Source organism: Arvicanthis niloticus, chromosome 6 (assembly GCF_011762505.2).
Source record: "Arvicanthis niloticus isolate mArvNil1 chromosome 6, mArvNil1.pat.X, whole genome shotgun sequence".
In the NCBI taxonomy this organism is placed as follows: domain Eukaryota; kingdom Metazoa; phylum Chordata; class Mammalia; order Rodentia; family Muridae; genus Arvicanthis; species Arvicanthis niloticus.
The window spans coordinates 41,665,973-41,685,413 of NC_047663.1; the positions used below are offsets into that span (position 1 = coordinate 41,665,973).

Sequence of the window (19,441 nt, forward strand, 5' to 3'; positions counted from 1 at the left end):
AGTACTGCCCTAGAAGAGGTATTCTGCAAACTGAATAGCAGGCAACTGCTGAAGCAATATAAAAATAAAATACAGCCATCAAGATAACTCAGTGGGGTCTGGTACCTACTGCCAGGACTCACAAGCTGAATTCAACTCCCAGGACTAACACAAGAGAAATGACTTCTACAGGTTGTCCTCTGACTTCCACATATTCATACACACATACATACATAATAAAACAACAATTAAAATAAACTCTAGGCAGGTGTGGTGGCACACACTTTTAATCTCAGCACTTAGGAGATAGAGGCAAGCCGATCTCAGTGAGTTCAAGGCCAGCCTGGTCTACAGAGCGAGTTCCAGTACAGCCAGGGCCACACAGAGAAACCCTGTCTTGAAAAACAAAGATGAACTGTAAAAATCACTGTATCCAATCTGTTCTTAGAAAAAAAGTTAAGGTTGGAATTCCACATTACAAAATAGAGTGTGAAACTATGACAAGTGGTTTCAAAATCCCTTGCAATTCCCTAGTAACAGCTAGGTCTTTTCTTATAAATAACTATACAAGCTCATCCTATAGCCAGAGCTCATTTAGGAGATGCAGACAAGACAGCTTCAGAATGAGGGTTTGTCACCAGAAAAATCCAACCTCAGAAGTAGAAGGTTGGAACCTTCAGAGTCATCCTAAAACCTAGAAAGAGACTGAAAAGGGGGGACTGGAGTTTAAGTCTAACCACATGACAAAGAGACCCCAAATAAGACCTCTAGGCTTCACATCTCAGGAGACCTTCCAGGTTAGTGAATACACCAGAAAGGTGGTACACCCCACTCTAAGCTCCAGGTCCTTTCCAACCCTTCCTCCTGCCTCTCCCCATTTGCAGGATCGTAAGTGTAATGTTTTCTAGTGAACAAGCAAATTTGAGGGGGTTGGTGAGAAGCCTCTCTTCAGTGTTTGACTAACAGGGCAGGCCTACTACAAAGGAGACACTGGCAGGAGTAAAGATGGCAACTGAACAGTCTTACTGATGCTTGAAGACATGGACACACAAGACAGTGGCCCCAAGGGTGAGTGTAGCTAACTTGGCTGAAGTCATTTGCATCAGTTACCACTTCCCAGAGTATGATTTTATTTATTTGCTCATATGCTACCTCATCTAGAAAACAAGCTGAAGCAATTCCATCTAGAGCCAGCCATGTTGGCACACACTTTTAACCCCAACACTCAGGAGGCAGAGACAGGCAGGTCTCAAGGCCAGCCTGCTCTACAGAATGAGTTCCAGGACAGTCAGAGACACACAGAGAAACTCTGTCTCAAAAAAACAGAACAAAACAAAAACAGGGCTGGGCAGTGGAGGCGCATGCCTTTAATCCCAGCACTTGGGAGGCAGAGGCAGGCTGATTTCTGAGTTCGAGGCCAGCCTGGTCTACAGAGTGAGTTCCAGGACAGCTAAGGCTATACAGAGAAACCCTGTCTTGAAAAAACAAAACAAAACAAAAAAACAGGCTTGGTTCTTCCAAAGCAACTGTGATTATAATAAAGTGAGAGGGATGACTATGCAGTTATATTTTTAATTAACGTTTACCATTTGGAAAAATAATCCTAGCAAGGATCTTCCCTATAATGGTAGGCTAAAGCGGAAGGACTGCTATGGGTTTGAGGCCAGCAAATATGAGTTCCAAGCAAGCCTGGACTACAAGTGACACCTTCCGTCAGAAGGAGAAAGGGAAGAAGAGAGGGAGGGGACAACTTTGTTGTTACCAAGGAACAATTAAAAGTATGGTGGTTTAGCCAAGTGTGAAGGCACAGACTTTTAATCCCAGCACCTGGGAGGCAGAGGCGGTGGATTTCAGTTTACTTAGTGAGTTCACTGATAAGTGATAGCCTGCAGGACAAATGTTGTCAATACCTACGATCTACCTCTCTCCAAGTCTGATCAGCACAGTGACAAACAAACAAGACATTAAAGAGCAGAGGGGTGTGGGTGTGGGTGTGTTCCCAAGTGTGCACTTATTTATCACAGTGCATGTGTAAGGTCGGAAGACAGCCTTCAGGAGTTAGTTCTCTCCTTCCATCCGGTGGGTCCAGGGACTGAACTCAGATGAGAGTTGGTAGCAAGCACCTTTACCCCATGATTCAGCTGGCCTGAGGTTTTTAAGAAAACTATGCTGGATTTTTTCATGTTCTTTGTTCCATATATACAACCATCCTCTCTTGGGTTTTGTTTTGTTTGGTCTCACTGAGGCCCAGACTGACCTGGAACTCACTATGTAGCCTGGGCCACAGTGATCATCTTGTCTTAGCCTCCCAAATATTCTAGGACTACATGTGTTAGCCACCAGGCCCTGCTACATTTGTTTTTATATATAAGAGTGTGAAAGAGAAAGAGAGAGAGAAAGAGAGAGAGAGACAGAGACAGAGACAGAATGAATGAAGAAACTCAGATTTCTTCACTGTTCAACTCATTAGTCCAAAGGGCAGTTCTAGCTGCCTGAAGAGTAGCAGACTCCTATCAAACTACATTTCTGTGCCAGACATTTGCAACAGGTGAGGCCTATTGCAAAAGGGACATTGACAGTAGTAAAGATGACAAGGAGGCCAGACCATGGCATCAAATGCTCTGTAGCTGAATTGACAAGCACATTCATGTAGAGGCCAGAGTTGACATTAGGTGTCTTCCTCAATTACTCTATACCTTATCTTTTGAAATTGTGTTTCTCACAGAACATGGCAGTCAATGGTCCACTAGGCTAACTAGCTACTGACCTGTGGGGTTATCTGACCATCCCCACTCCTACTATTTGGGGGTTACAGAAGCATTTGATCACACCCAGCCTCATCCCTGGCCCCTTTCCCAGACAGGAGCTCTCTCTATATCCCTGGCTGTCCTGGAACTCGCTGTGTAGACTAGGTCAGCCTCAAACTCACAGTCACTTGCCTCTGCCACCCAAGTGCTGTGATTAAAGGTGTGCAGCACAGGCAGCTCAGCTGTCTGTTTAACTTATTTATAAGTGTTTCACCTGTGTGCACCACATGTGTACAGTGCCAGCAGAGGCCAGAGGAGAGCATCAGATCCCCTAGAACTGGAGTTACAGATGGTTTGAGCCTCCTTACAGATGCTGGGACCTAAACACAGGTCCTCTGGGAGAGCAGCCAGTGCTCTTACCCACCAAGTCACCTCTCCAGCCCATGCCTAGCTTTCTTAAGTAGGTGCTAGGGATTCAAGCTCAGGTCCTCATGCTTTAGTGGCAGACACTTTATCAACTGAGTCATCTCCTAAGTCTTTAAGGGTAGATTTTGATTCATAGGTGCTTGTGACATAGAAAAAATGTCTCCTGAATACTTCATATAGAATACTTTGTGCAAACATCCTGTAAGGTAAACTGTACTGGTAAGCTGCCGTGTCTTGTTTGAGCTCATTGAGAGCCTGATCTGGAAGCAAGGTTGCCTCCTACCCCCATTTCAGACCCAAACATGTTTGTCTTACAGTGTTCACCAAGGTCTACTTTTTTTTTTTGGGGGGGGGGAGGGGGATGTATTCCCCCACACACACACTCACTCAATCCTGCAACAGGAAAGAAAAATAACAAAACAACCCAAAAGTAAAATTACTGTGCTCTCAAGAATAGGTAAAAGGTGAGCCATCAACAGAAGTTACTATCAATTACCCATGATATAAAGTGCCTGCCATAGGAAACTGAACCCAGAAGTTCAGTCTGCCATTGGATGTCATTTGTGGAGAGAAAGCTCAATAAGGAACTACAGCTAGCTGCCTGAAAGGACCTTCTGCAGTCGATTTGTTCTAGACATTTGTAAACCCCTGAACTGACTTACCTTTCTGCTGTTATTTGTTATTTCACTTGGAAACCTCACCCCAAGAGACACTGCTCTCCCGGGACTCCTTCTGACCTCAACTCCAGCCAACTGGGGCTTCCCCAGTCAGATTTTTTTTTCTTAGATTTATTTATTTTTATGTGTAGGGGTATTTTGTTTGCATATATGTTTGTGCACCATATGTGTGCTCTGTGCCCTCAAGGGTCAGAAGAAGGCATTATATCATCTGGAACTTGAATTGCAGATGGTTATGAGCCACCATGTCAGTGCTGGGAATTGAACCCAGGTCCACTGGAAGAGCAATTACTCTTAACCACTCAGGCATCTCTCCAGCAGCCCAGTGAATTTCAACTAGATGCTTTAAGCATCCAACATAAAGAAGTTTTACTATCAACTATCAATGTATCTATCACTTACTATTTATTCTTTACTTTGGCTTGCTATATGCCTAACTCTGTCATTCATAACCCAATTTATGGCAATTGTAGATCACTCCCCAGACTGTATAGAATATATCCTTAGCCACAAGACAGGGTGTCCTCCTAGACGAGTGGTTCTCAACATGTGGGTCATGACCCAGGGGTCACATATCAGATATCCTGCATATTAGATATTCATGATTCATAAAAGTAGCAAAATTACAGTTATGAAATAGCAATAAAAGTAATTTCATAGTTGGCAGTCACCACAACCTGAGGAACTTTATTAAAAGGCCGCAGCATCAGGAAGGCTGAGATCCATTGCCCTAGCTAGTGAGTAAAAGCACTATTAATGACTGGAGCAGTTTAATTTTTTTTTTTTTTTTCCCCCGAGACAGGGTTTCTCTGTGTAGCCCTGGCTGTCCTGGAACTCACTCTGTAGACCAGGCTACCCTCAAACTCAGAAATTGCCTGCCTCAGCCTCCCAAGTGCTGGGATTAAAGGTGTGCGCCACCACTGCCCAGCTTAATATTTTCTTAAATGGAAAGCAACGTGCTTTAAAGTAATCTTACAAAGTTTTCTACAGTAAACGCTGGTTATACTCAAAGTATCTTAGATTTACTCCAGTTTATACTTGAAGAACCACTCTTCAGCCTCGTCAGTTTTCTAAAGCCTCTAGTGATCTGAGACACTGAAATCTGGGGGGGGGGGGGGGGGGGGGGGGGGGGGGGAGGCAAGACATGAAATAGACATGGTAATGGCAGAGGAACTCCCTTGTCTAATTTACAGCCAGAACACAGGATTCTCCCAGACCACATGAGGCATACAAGGGATAAGGACTAGAGAATGGATAAATGCTCTCCCTTCAGATCCGGACAAAACCATCTCCATTGGGTTTAAGACAAGATAACGAGGCTAAGCCTCTTGGCAGCTCATGCCTGTAATCCCTGTATTGGGGAGGTCTGTAGGTTTGAGGACAACCTACACCTCCTAACAAATCCCAGACCCATATGGGAAGTAGTAAGATATTGTCTAAGAACAAAGAGGGGGATAATCATTTCTGTTTGTTTTTTGAGACAATGTCTCACTAGGTTGGCCTAGAACTTGCTATGTAGACAAGGCATGAATTACCAGTGAATGTCTACAAGAACTGAATTATCCTAAACTCATTCATTCTTTCAGTAAATATTCCAGTGCCAATCTTGTGCAGGATATAAAAAGGCACAAGACAAATCTCCTATCCTCTAGCCAAAGCTGGAAACAGCCACTCTGCAGTAGTGGGGTTAATTAATGCCCAGGCCAGGGACTTCTTGTAGTGAGATCAATGAAGAAAACAGGATGAGTGGAGCGAAGGCCACTCTGGGAAGGATCTTGTTGAACCTTCTTCTGAGTGGGAGTGTAACTCCCTAGAGGACCTTTTAAGTGTGCTGAAGGATCTGGGATTGGGAGGCATGGAACAAATTCAGGGCTTTGATTATGATAAGCAAGTGCATATGAGGTATCTTTAAAGATGACTCTGCCTAGGCCAGCCATGGTAGCTCACACCTTTAATCCCAGCACTCGGGAGGTAGAGGCAGGCAAATCTCTGTGAATTCAAAGCCAGCCTGGTCTATAGAGTGAGATAGAGTGAGTACCAGGACAGCCAGGGCTACCCAGAAAGACTCTTGTCTTGAACACACATACACACACACACACACACACACACACACACACACACACACACAAAGATGGGGACTATTGCAGAAGCTTAGGCCATAACTAACTTCACTTTGAACCTTTGGCAGACGTTGGAATAACACATCCATGTTAAGGACTTTAAGAGAAGTATTTCTCAATTTAATTAAGAAAAAAAAAAAAAAACAGGGCCTCATTAAAATTCTAAGTATTGCAAAGTAGTGGTGGCACATACCTTTAATCCTAGCACTTGTGAGGCACAGGGGGGCAGATCTCTGTGAGTTTAAGGCCAGCCTAGTCTACAGAGTGGGTTCCAGGACAGCCAAGGCTACACAAAGAAAGCCTGTCTTAGAAAAAAACAAAAAACAAAAAAAGTAACCATTAACGTTAACTATGTTATTTAAATAATTGGTTAATAAAGTATTGCTAATTCTATGATTAACAAGGGTGTCTTGTTAAGCATAGTATAACAAACCTAGATAAAAGAAAGCTTGTTTGTTTGTTTTTTTGAAAACAGTCTATTATGTAGCTTTAGCTGTCCTGGAACTTGCTAAGTAGACCTAGCTGGCCAGCCACCTGCCTCTGCCTCCCAAGAGCTTAGATAAAAGGTGTCAAATCTGAACATGAAAAATTATGACCTGAAGACTAGGTTTCATGTGAGTGTACTTTTAAAGACTTTTAAGAATATGTTTTGTGTGCTGGAAAGATGGCTCAGCAGTTAAGGGTGCTTATTACTCTTGCAGAGGGCCTGGGTTTGATTCCCAGTACCCACATGGTGGCTCACAATCATCTATGGTATGCATACCTGAAGGAAAAAAGCAAAAAACTAAGAATATGTTTTGGGTTTTTTGTTTTGTTTTGTTTTTCGAGACAGGTTTCTCTGTGTAGCCCTGGCTGTCCTGGAACTCACTCCGTAGACCAGGCTGGCTTGAACTCAGAAATCTGCCTGCCTCTGCCTCCCAAGTGCTGGGGTTAAAGGCGTGTGCCACCACTGCTCAGCAAGAATATGTTTTGATAATAGTAATTCACTTTTGATCTGACTTGAATGGTATTTGATAAATAATTAGGCTATGGCATAAATGACGTTTAAAATACCTTGTCATTCTCTGCAAACAAAATGTCTCAAGATTTTATAAACAGCTTAAGTTCCTTCACCTTTGCACGAAGCAGAAAGCAGTTAGTAGCAATGATGCCCAGAGGAGAATGGGCTAAGAAAATATCCTTTCACCACAGCGGTACAGCAAGATGACTGAGCTAACATGAATCGGAAACCATTCACCACTTCAGAGCCAGTGTTGAAGTAGCCCTGCCTGGCTCAGGGAGGACATTGGCTGGAATACAAAGTAACAACATGACACAGAAGAATAGACTTGAGATCCATCACACCAGAATGGATGGATGCTTGTTTTTCTTTGCCTCCCCCACCCCCAACCATCTTAAAGCAACTGAAAACTAGATGTTAAATAAGCATATTAAAAACTCAAATCACAAGCTGGAGAGATGGCTCAGTGGTTAAGAGCACTGACTCCTCTTCCAGAGGTCCTGAGGTCAGTTCCCAGCAACCACATGGGATCTGATGCCCTCTTCTGGTGTGTCTGAAGACAGTTACAGTGTACTCTATTCATAAGACAAAAAAAATTAATTCTTTAAAAAAAAACCCTCAAACACAACCACTTTTGTCCAATACCAGAGGAATAAATTATAAATGTGTCAAATCTATTTTAAAATCGTCTCTGACACACACTTACATACCATTTAATCATTTAATTTTAAAATCTTTGTGTGTGTGTGTGTGTGTGTGTGCATGCATGTGTGTGTGTGTTTTAAGACAGTATCTCACTATGTAGCCCAGACTTCTTGCTCAGAACTCACTAGATAAGCCATACTGGCCTTGAACCTGTGGTGATCTCCTCCCCCTGAGTGCTAGGATTACAAGTGTGTGCCCTAAATCTAGGATTTAAGATGTTACAGCTAGGCTAAAGGCTGACAAGTATTTACATTAACTCTCAAAAAAGCAGGGCCTGTGAGGCTGTTCAGTAGGTGAAGGCACTTTCAAAGCCTGACTACCAAAGTTCAATCCCCAGAACCCACATGGTCAGAAAGAACAAACTCCCATAAGCTGTCCTCAGATCTACACACACACACACACACACACACACAAATAAACAAATGAAAGACATAAATTTAAAAAGTACAGCTTAGGCTGGGCAGTAGTACACTCCTTTAGTCTCAGCACTTGGGAGACAGGCAGGCATATCTGACTTCAAGGCCAGCCTGGTCTACAGGATACCAACAGGACAGCCAGGGCTACTCAGAGAAACCATTTTTGAAAAACCGAAGGGAGTTGGGGGGACGGGGAGGACTTACCTACCAAATACTAGCCATTAATAAAACAACTGAAATCCTATATCTCAATTAAGTATTACTATATTTCTAAAATTTCAAAATTAGAAAACATATGCATACAAGGGCTGAGCAGCTCCCTTGGTAGATGCTTGCTACTTAGCAAGCACTAAACCTTGATACAAAGCATCACATAAACTAAGCAGGGTGGGACAAACCCGTAATCCCAGCTCTTAAGAGGTACAACTGGAGGATCAAAAGTTCAAGGTCACTATATAACCACCTCATAGGCAGCCTAGCAAACTCAGTATTTTACCTTAAATGAAAAAAAGGATAAGAGAGGGGAACAAGAAAGGAGAGGGAAAATATATACATGTGATATGGTTTGTTTAGTTATTTGGTTGGGCTTTTTCAAGACAGGGTTTCTCTGTATAACCATGCTGGCTGTCCCGGAACTCATTCTGTAGACCAGGCTGGCCTTGAATATATAGAGATCCACCTGCCTCTGCCTCCCGAGTGCTGGGAATAGAGCCATGTACCATCACCACCTGGCTATTGTTTGCTTTCTTAATAGTAGATGCCCTAAAGCTTTGGTGACAACCTCCCCCCACTCACGCTATACTGTAGATTTAACCCTAAGTCCTCACGTGTAAGGTGAGTACCCAACCACTAAGCTACATGCCCTAGTCCTTGAAATTTTTTGATTAACCATCTTCCTGCCTCAAACTCCTGAGAAATGGTTTACAGAGGTGTGCCATCTGCATGGTTGGCACCGCCCTCTTAGGGAGAAGCAGGGTTTCCTTCAAAAGCTAAAGCTTTCTCTTTTAACTTGCTCCCTGTGGTCAGAAAACCCACACAGAGCTGTACCGATTCTCTAGTTGGCTTTCAGTACTACATGACACACTTTTTCTAACAAATTTTAAACGTCTGCATATTCCTAAATAATACTGTTAAAGTTGAATGTAAATGTCCTTCCTAAGGGCGACACTGAATTTAACATTTGTATAGCACTGCTACTCAGTCTATACACTAATGTTCTATAGTCCTATATTGAACACCTATGTTTCCTATATTGAACACCAAATCCAAATATCTACCTTTTTAACAAATTGAGTTTTTAAAAGTATCAGACTTTTAGAAAATACAATTAAGGGGTAACATGCTCACTTTCCCTAATTCTGCTCCAAATGTATCAGCACCAACCCTGCCTTAAATAATATCTTCCTTTACTGTCAAAGAACCTGATGCAAGACAGAGTAAGATATCATTATAAATGAGACCTAAAACTCATAACTGAAAATAAAAAAGCAAACTATGCTTTGTGGAGCAAGTTCCAAATTCTGACTAAAGAGTTCTCCCCAAAACTGCTACAGCTGCATGGATCAACAGTCCATAGTAGGAGTTTTCCCTCACCCTGCTCCCTTTTTGAGGCCAGCAGACTTGGGGCTGAAGTGGCTAAAACCAGAGGGTCCAAGTTCCGTTCTCAGTACCCAAGTCCGGTGGCTCAAACCACCTGTAACTCTAGCTCCAAGGGATCTGACTCTCTCTTTCTGGGCTCTGAGAGCACACCCTACCCCAACCTCCATCCCCACCACACCTTCCCAAATAGGGTTTTTTTCTTAATATGTGCACTTTCCTCCTTAGGAATGTATCTCGGTGACCTATAGAGGTTACTCAAAAATGTAATGTGGTTTAGAATAAAGTGCTTTAAATCAGCAATGGCAAAACATAAACTAATGAACCCCTCCTTTTAATTTAGTCCCCATGATTGAGTCATGTAACTTGCAGTAAGATCAGAAATCCCTGCTCTACTACTATATTCCCATCAGCCAGCAAAAGTATTATTTTTGTGGTTTTGTTTTCTTTACCCGGAAAAAAAAATGAAATCTATCTCTAAGGAGTACTGGGAGTATTATTAAAATAACTACTACAGAACTATGGAATGGCTAACAAGGAGCGAAAATTAAGATTTTAGGGTAACAACTGCTTCACCTGAAGGTCCCTCCCTAGTTAAGTATCGCTCACTAAATACTCATATTATTAACTTGACACTAATCACAAGTACGGCAAAAAAAAAAAAAAAAAATCTAATTTTTAAAAAAACCGCTATCTTAAACTTTTTTTCTCCCTAGTTCTGGAGAATGAATCCAGATCTTTACGCAGGCTAGAGTTCTACTACTGGACTGCTCAAGCAACCAACGCTCTCTCTTAATGCCCATGCACAGTAGCAGTGAAGGCAGCAAGTGAGAAAAAAAAAAAAAAAATTCCAGAAACCTGACCTTGCTCACAAGTCACTACTTCTGCACTCCTCCTCCCCCTAGTGTCCCCGCCAGCCGGTTCCCGCAGTCCTAAGTGCTCAGTCTGCCTGTTCCAACATCTGCCTGGCAATGAGTGACTGACAGGCAACCAGAGGGTCCGACAGGAGGTGGCCCGAGAAACGCTGAGGCCCAAGAGGAAAGGACTCGAGGAGGCGAAGGCGACAGCGACAGCTTTGGCAGCGAGAGAATCGGGCGTTAGGGACTGAAGGGGACAAGGCCTACGAGGAGCAGAGAGACAGGGCAGGGAAAAGCGGAGGGGCTGGCAGGCTTGGAGGGGGCACCGGGGCTGCGAGGCCAGGCAGGGCGCGGACTCACGTTCTCCCACCAGCAGGATCCGCACGTCTTTCTTCATGTCGGAGGCTCGCAGGGGCCGCACTCGGCCCGCACGCATGGAGCGCACGCCTCACGCCGGGAGCGCCCAGCCTGTGGCGCCGCTCTCCCCGTGCTACCGCCGCTCCCTGCCAGCCTCTCAGGCCTCTGCGCCCAAATCTCGGCCGCCAGGACCTGCCGCACCGACTCCTCCGCTACCGCTCCGCTTCGGAGCCGGGGCAAGCCAGCTCCGCCTCCTCCGGCTCCGCGGACGCGGGCGGTGGCGGCGAGGACGACGGCGTGCGGCGAGGGACACGCGCTTTCGGAACGTCAACGCTCTCGTGTGAGGAACAGCGCCCTTGCAGGCTGGCTGACGGTAGTGCAAAACCCGGGAGATTCGCCTGTGGCCCTCTGGACACTGGCGGAGGATGTAAAGTGGCAGATCCCAAGTCAGATCCCACTTGTTTTACAGAACAAGAACAGAAGAGTTGCTTGTCCGGGGTCACGCAGAAGGAGCTTGGTCGTGAATTAGAGGAGATATTTTGTCACTGAAACGATAAGATCCAGGAGAGCAAGTGACCTGACTACCTGGTTTTCAGCTGTGTTCACAGTGTTGCACTTACCTCTCAAAAATGCTTTATTGAACAAGGTGACTAAATCCCAGGGTGTGAACACTCCCCAGAGACCAACACCTGTTTGTTTGTTTGTTTGTTTGTTTGTCTGTTTTCAAAATGTATTATTCTGTATATTTGTGAATGTCCCGTGTGTTTGAGTATCTTCCATGGTATGTGGAGGTCAGAGGACAGTCCTCAAGAGTTGGTACTTGGCTGGGCATTATAGCACCAGCCTTTAGTTCAGCACTCAGAGGCACTTTGGACCCAGGGGTCAAACTCAGGTCATCATGCTTGAACAGAAAGCACAGCACAATAAATTGCTTTAAAAAAAAAAAAAAAAGTAGGGCATGATAGCTCTTGTCTGTTGTCCCAGCATCTGGGAGGCTGAAGTAGGACTGCCAAGGATTTGAGACCATCCTGGGCTACAGAGGGAGACCTAAGTAGGCACAGTGTTTGAAACCTGAAACTGGTGGAAGCAGGAAGAATAAGCCATCAAAGCTATCCTCATCCACACAGATACTTCATGCCAGTGGGGCGATAATTGTCTTAAAACAGCACACACACCAAAAATTATATGTGTGTGTGTATGATGCTTGTATGAAAATGATTTAAAGGGATTCAAATGTTTATATAATCTCTGTTTCTTCTAGAAGCCATGTGGCCTGCAGCAGTTCAGAGATGCTGAGCAATTTCCTGGGTTTCCATCCAGATTCTATCACCCAATAGCAATGTGATCCTGAATAAGGTCTTTTACTTCCCCACTTCCCCGAGTGTATTCCTTCTTCTGTGGCATGGCAGTGACTGGGATTCCTTCTTTCCAGGTTTGCAAAGAAAACGTACAATTTTGCCATGTTCAGCAATTGTGACAAGACCAGGATGTACTCTATTGATCTCAAACAGCATTATGATCAGAAAAGTTCATGAAAAGTTCTTCACAGGCTTGAAGGCAAATGCCCTACGTTCACAACTGTAGTCCTGATCTTAGTTGTCAGACAGATATGCATGCCATGCTTCCTGCTATGATAATGGACTGAACCTTTGAAACTGTAAGCCAGCCCCGATTATATGTTGTCCCTTAAAAGAGTTGCCATGATCACAGTGTCTCTTCACAGTACTAAAACCGTAAGACAGACAGACAGAGAGATAGAAGAAAACCCTTTCTAGAAAGTGTCTGGGAAGGCGGGGTTGGCGTTATAAACCATTTCAGTATTCAAGAGGCTGAAAGCAGGACCATGAGTTGGAAGCCAACCTGAGTTATTCAGTGAGACTCTATCTCAAACAAACAACAAAACCCAACTCTGTGATACAAGGGGATGAGATGGGAAGGCACACCTCTTGTTCACAGGGAGATGTCCCTAGGAGGGTAGCTGCAAAGAAGATCACAGGACTCTAGAGGTCCCATGGCCCCTCTGTCTGCTTGCTTCCCCTCTACCAAATGAAGGTGTCAGACCCTTCCTTGTAGAATTGTTTGGATCGATCTCATGAAATAGTAACCAAATGCTCCACTATTTTCTGATGGAACCACCTCCAGATGAACCCACTGGAAACAGAAATCAAATACAGCTAACCTTCCAAGCACCACATTTAAGCAACACTGTGGTTTATCTTCCTGATCATGAAGCTGAGAGAGACTTGCTGCTGCAGTCCTGCTCTGTATTAGCCCAGAAAGGCATCAAAAATGCAAAATTCTGAAATACAGTTCTATTAGCTATGTTATCACTTTGGCACTATGATACACTTCATTTTAGCCAAAAGATAGAAAAACAACTGACACTACTGTCGATATTTTTTAATGTAGCTGGAAGGGGTGACACATGCCTTTAATCACAGTATTCAGGAGGCAGAGATAGGCAGATCTCTTAAGAGTTCCATGCCAGCCAAAGCTACATAAAGAAACTTTGACTCAAACAGGTCAGCAATAATAAGTAAAGTAAGTAAATAAATAAAATTAAGTCAAATCACAATAAGTCAGGGACTGTGCTTTGTATCTGAATAATACATATTATAAAGAATTTTAGCTATGCATGTATCCCATGCGATTATCCCCAGCACTCAACAGGCAGGGGCTGGCAGATATCTGTGAGGTCAAGGCCAGCATGGTCTACAGAGCAAGTTCCAGGACAGCCAGGGCTACACAGAGAATTCTTCTCTTGAAAAACAAAAACCAAAACCAAAAAAAAAAAAAAAAAAAAATGTGTTTATTTATTGTGCAGTCCATGTGTTTAATACAAATACACATGCCCCTTCTCATGCTATTGGAAGTCAGAATTCTTCCTTTGTCACTGTCCATGTTTGTTTTTGTTTGAGAGAGGGTGTCTCACTAAAGCTAAAACTTACTGATATGACTAGACCACCTGGCCAGCAAGCTACTCTGGAGTTGCCTGTCTCCACACCCTTCCAGCCTCCAGGTCCCCCACCCACACACCCTGTGCTGAGTGACCAGGAATCTGAAAGTAGGTCTTTATTCCTATAGAGCAAGCCCTTTACTCACTAAGCCATTTTCTAAGCCTCAAAACTTTTCTTTAAAAAAAAAAAAAAAGTTACGCAAATACCAGATCATTAATCACAAAGGACTTTTGAAGAAGAGCATAAGCCTTTAGGCAACTGCCACCTCAAACAACACTCTGTAGAGGGTCATGAACTGAGGGCTCTCTGCACCACTTTATGTAGCAGCATTCATTCTAATTCTAATTCTGCAGGGCTCCCACAGGAGAGGAAGTGTGTGTGTGTGCTGGCTAAAAGCTTTGACATTTTTATCAAGGGAAAAAAAGTCTGCTAGGCAGGGATCTAGGGAGAAAAAGATTTGGGAAGACATCAGAGATGTTACTATGAAGAAGCACTTTGTAAATAACACCTACTTTAAAATCCAAGCAGACAGGCCAGAGAATGGATCAGCAGTTAAAAGCACTGGCTGTTCTTTCAGAGACCCCATTTTGATTCCCAGCATCCACATGGTTGCTCACTGTCCCGGCCCGAGCTGCTGCTCCAGTCCTCCGGTCAGGGTATAGCAAGAGAGAGAGTAGGGATGGAGGGGCAAGAGACTCGAAGAATGAAGACAAGACAGGGTGTGTGATCAAGTCCCGTTTACTGAAAGGAAATCCTGGGTATATATAAGCACAAGCAGGGGAACACAGCTGAAGACACTTTACCACATGTGCCTTGCAGCTGGGGCACTAAACAACAAAACAAGATATGTGGGGAAAACAAGACGTTTATCAGAGTGTGCTCAGCTGTTGTGGACTGCTTGTAAAACAAGACTCATATCAGGCAGGGTATATGGCTGGAGATGGCTGCAAAGATGATAGCCGCTTTTTGCTAAGAGTCGGCTCCCAACAGCTCACAGTGGTCTGTATCTCCAGTTTCAGGTGATGTAGTGCCTTCTTCTGGCCTCTGAAGGCACTGAACATGCACAGAGTACACAGACATACATGCAGGCAAAACACCCACACCCACACATAAAATAAAATAGCAATATTTATGGATGAATATAAATCAAGGCCAGCACTTTGTTAAAGGGGGGAGAAGGGAGTCTGACCTGCTGGAGTTTCCCTCCCCCGCCCAACCCCTGCTTCCTGAACTGATGTGGCCCCAAGGCTAGCCTTGAGCCCTGTGTCCTTCTCATGTTAACAAACGTCCACCAGAGGTCACCCAGAACTTCCCCTAAAGATGGCAGGGAAGGTTAAGAGCAGGGATTCCAGAGTTCCCCTGCTGCTTGGTTTCCCTTGGTTCATCAACTCTGCCAATTACTTGTTGAGTGTTATCAGTCAAATTATTTAACCTCTCCATTGCCTCAGAGGCCAAATAGAAGTAACAATGGGGTACATTATGTGAGACAGTTAAGAAAATTCAGTCATCCTAGATAATGAAAAATCCCTAAAAATACTGCCTGACGGATGAGAAAAAATATGTAAATACTGAGTATAAAATAAATCCTGAGGGAAGTAGGTAACTTCTTTTTGTTGTTGTTCTGTTTTTGAGACAGGGTCTCTCTATGTAGCCCTGGTAGTCTTAGATCTCAGTTTTTAGACCTAGCTGGCCTTGAACTGAAGAGTTCTGCCTGCCTCTCACCTCACCTCACACCTCCCAGGGCCATTGCCACCCAGTTAGAGGAAGTTACTTCAACCTCTCCAAGTCTGAGGATCAAGCCCCACCATAAAGTACACACAAAACACGAGGCAGAAGCCATTGTTGCCAGTGAAACCTGCTGTGGACATATGGCAGGTTTGTTAGAGTGTATTAAACAGATTGGGTGATTCCAAGAGGACGTGTTGGCAGCTAGACCGCACCAGTAGAATTTACTCAGTGCTAACGGGGCTTTCTGTTCACTGCCATGGGGGGACCATTGGGGAGTGAGAGCAAAGTGCCTCTGCCTGGAGATAAGAGGATCTCTCTTTTACACGTGGAGTCCAGGAGCGCTGTAACACCCCAGGCTAGTAGGCAGGCCTGCTGGGTAAAAGAGGTAGTGTGTAGTGTCCATGGACACTGGGCAGGACCAGGGCTTCATCGCTGATCCTCATCCGCCTGGGCAAGAGGCCAAATAGAACTTGGGTTGGCTTCAGTCCCACCCTGAAGACCCGTCTGTCTTCAGCTCTCAAGTTAAACCCCAAGAAGCACCGATGAGCTACCTACCTTGTCGTCACTTTTCCTCTTTCTCTTTCTCAGTGCCGGGGACTGACACGGGCCTTGCGCACTCAAGTGTTCTACCGCCAAGTCGCAGCCCTGAACTCCTTCTCACTTCCTATGTTGAACGTCACATTGACCAAGCTGGCCCTGAACTCACTCTGTAACCTAAATGACCTTGCAATCCTCCTGCCTCAGTCTGTCAAGTAGCTGGGATTGTAATGCTGTGCCTCTGGGAGCCTGAGGAGCCTCTTCTTCATTTGTGTTCTTTAAGAAGGCCGATTGCTTTCCTACTATGCTTGTTCTGGTGAAGCAAAAAAAAAAAAAAAAAAAAAAAAAAAAAAAAAAGTCCAAAGCCTGGGTATCTGGTAAATATTCTCTAAGCTTTCAGCAAAGTCGATCTTGGTTCAATGTTTAAATATCCACGTCCTCTACATGGAGTCTCTACAGAGACTGATTGGCCAATTAGAATTTCAGTCCTGTGAAGAGATTAGAATTTGGCAGGTCCAGAGGCTACTTACCTTATTCTAGACTAAATTCTATCCTCAAGAACAGCCATTCTTTGCCTGGCTTTGCCAGAACTAACTTCTTGTGACAACAGATAAAAAAAAAAAAGACCTTTTAGAGGGGCTGGAGAGATGGCTTAGTGGTTAAGAGCACTGGCTGTTCCCTTCCAGAGAACCTATTCCTTCCAGAGGTTCAATCCCAGCACTCACATGGCAGCCCACAACTGTCTGTAACTCCAGTTCCAGGGGATCTGACATCCTCACACAGACATACGTGCAGTCAAAACACCAATGCACATAAAATAAAAATAATAAAATTTAAAAAATGGCTGTGGTGGCATATGCTTTTAATCCCAGCACTCAGGAGGCAGAGGCAGACAGATCTCTGAGTAGGAGGCCAGTCTGGTCTACAGAATGAGTTCCAGGACAGCCAGAGCTATACAGACCCTATCTTGAAAAACCCAAACAAACAAAATACCTTGTAGAATCTATTGCCTTTGTAAGCAGCTATCTTCTACCCATCCAAATGCACCCACCCATGTACTGTAAACTTGCCTTGGTTTATAACTTTCTCTTTTTTCTGTGACACTATAAAAACTTTGTAAAACTGCCTCCACACTGGGACGTGGAATTTGGGGTAACTTAAATCTGTGTTCCTGGGCCACAGTCACTCAAACTGGCTCCCGAATAAACTATCTCTTACTCCCTTTAAGATGAGAGTTGTGGTTTTATGTCCCTAGGGTAAGCCTCCAGAGGACAAAGTCTCTGTTTGCTTAATTTTTTAGCTTGAAGGTGTATCACTCACCACATTTACTTATTAAAAAGGACTTGTTCATAACTATGTTGGGAGAAACTTTACAAAAAAATCTCATCTCTTGATTGGGACACATCTAGTTTTTTTTCTGAGTCTTTTTTAGGTCCTTCAAGTCCAGTGGAAAACAAGTGCTCTTGATTAGGAAATAATTAATATTGAGAAACCTATCTGACAACCCCACACACACACACACACACACAAATGGCCTGAATTTTCTATGAGGCAGTTAAAGAAACAGACTCTGAATTCTGCATTTCTTCTCCAATACTTTCCAGCTGTTCAGCACTAGGCAAGGAGCACAGCATCTCTGAGCTGCATAAACTTCACTACACAACAGAGCTATCTCCTGGGGTCTCTTGAGAAGGGAACAAGGCTGGCAAAGGATTCATCACATTGCTTGACATGGAGTGTGTGCTGCCCCGTCACACCCAACAGCACATTTTAAACTCTAATTATCTTTCCAAGGGCAAAGTGATTAGCCTGCCCACAACGCCATAAACTCTAAAAGGCAAGTGAGTATAATTTTTTTTTCCCACGAGATGCGGGAGGAGACAAGCGGGAGCGAGTGAGATTCGAACACACCACACCGGGTAGAGAGAGCTCAGAGGGACCAGCGCCCTCTGCAGGCGGACGCCTTACGGGCTGTACCACCGCTGGTTCGCTGAGTATAATTTTTAATCACCTTGGGTACATAAAATAAATAAATAAATCTTTTTAAAAAAAAAAAGATTTGTACACCAAGATGCAGCCAGTTAGGTTCCATTCCCATAGAAGGAGACACCCTGGCTCGCAGCCTGTCAATTTGTCCATTTCCATATCAAAGAATATGCCTTGGGTACACGTCTTTAATCTCAGCACTCTTGAGGTAGAACCATATGAATCTCTGAGAAGTCAGCCTGAACTAAATAGCAAGTTCCAGTAACGGCTGCACAGAGACTCTGCCTCAAAAAAAAAAAAAAAAAAAAAAAAAAATCAAGGTGATGGTACTGTCTGGGTAATAGCTGTCATTAAGTTCAGGTCAGGATTCTGCTATTAGGAAAGGCAGAAGACAGAACCTAGGGCTTTGTGCATGCAACATAAAGGCTCTACCACTAAGTTACACCCCAGCTTGTGTATGATTTTAAAGCAATAACTTTTTTTTTTTTAAGATTTATTTATGTTATGTATACAGTGTTCTGCCTGCAGGCCAGAAGAGGGCACCAGATCTCATTATAGTTGGTTATGAGCCACCATGTGGTTCCCAGGAATTGAACTCAGGACCTCTGGAAGAGCAGCCAGTGCTCTTAACGTTGGCGATATCTCTCCAGCCCTCCTGGAATTTTGATTACATGACAATTGCTAAGTGACATATATCCCTTCTGGTTGTGGATCTTTAAGGTCACTATATGCTTCAATGATCACTACAAGGTTGCACTGACCTCAACACAGTTGTGACAGTCATGATTTCAGTTTATTACACTGAAAGGCCACAGTATAAAATGAACAGTAGAAAAAAGCACATGAGATAGGGTCCAGGAACACTCCTTCTTACCAAGCATAGGCCAGCACTTCACCCTTCCAACAGAGGTATGCGAGGGCATACATAGCATATGCTAGCTAGAGATGTTCACCCAGCCGTGCTGCTGGATTAGGCTTTTACCTGGGGGTGGGGGGTGGGGGGGTGTTTGTCAGTCATGTAGGTGTAACTCGTTGGCCACAGGCTGATTGAACCAACAGTCCCAGATGAAGCCACAGAGAATGGTCCGAAGTCCTTCTTATTAAGCAGGCTATTCTGAGGCCTCAGAGGTCACTGTGGGGAGACACTCTAGCCCAGCTCTTTCTCTGAAATGACCAAGGTTTAAAGAACTCAAACCTGTTTAGTTAATTCTGTTCCACCCAAAAAAGAATAACTTTAAAATTGGGCAGTCATATTAACCCAAGCTGGCCTTGAACTCTCTTTATTGACCATGCTGGCCTCAAACTTGCAGTGATCCTCCTGCCTCCACTTTCCAAGTACTGGAGTTATAGGTA

At 44.0% G+C, this 19,441-nt stretch overlaps 1 protein-coding gene across 6 annotated transcripts in view; it reads right to left on the reverse strand.

The window, feature by feature from the left end:
- Nucleotides 1–11,222, reverse strand: part of Rhot1 (ras homolog family member T1) — a 67,683-nt gene extending 56,461 nt beyond the window's left edge. For 2 of the 6 annotated variants that reach the window (XM_076936198.1, XM_076936197.1), the window contains exon 1: nt 10,884–11,112. In XM_076936198.1, coding sequence (XP_076792313.1) covers nt 10,884–10,959 — 76 coding nt within the window. In that variant the 5' untranslated portion in view covers nt 10,960–11,112. Of the gene's footprint in view, nt 1–10,883 lie in introns of all 6 variants that reach the window. The other 4 variants (XM_034504896.1, XM_034504895.1, XM_034504897.1 and 1 more) reach the window with 4 other exon arrangements.
- Nucleotides 11,223–19,441: the final 8,219 nt, after the last annotated feature.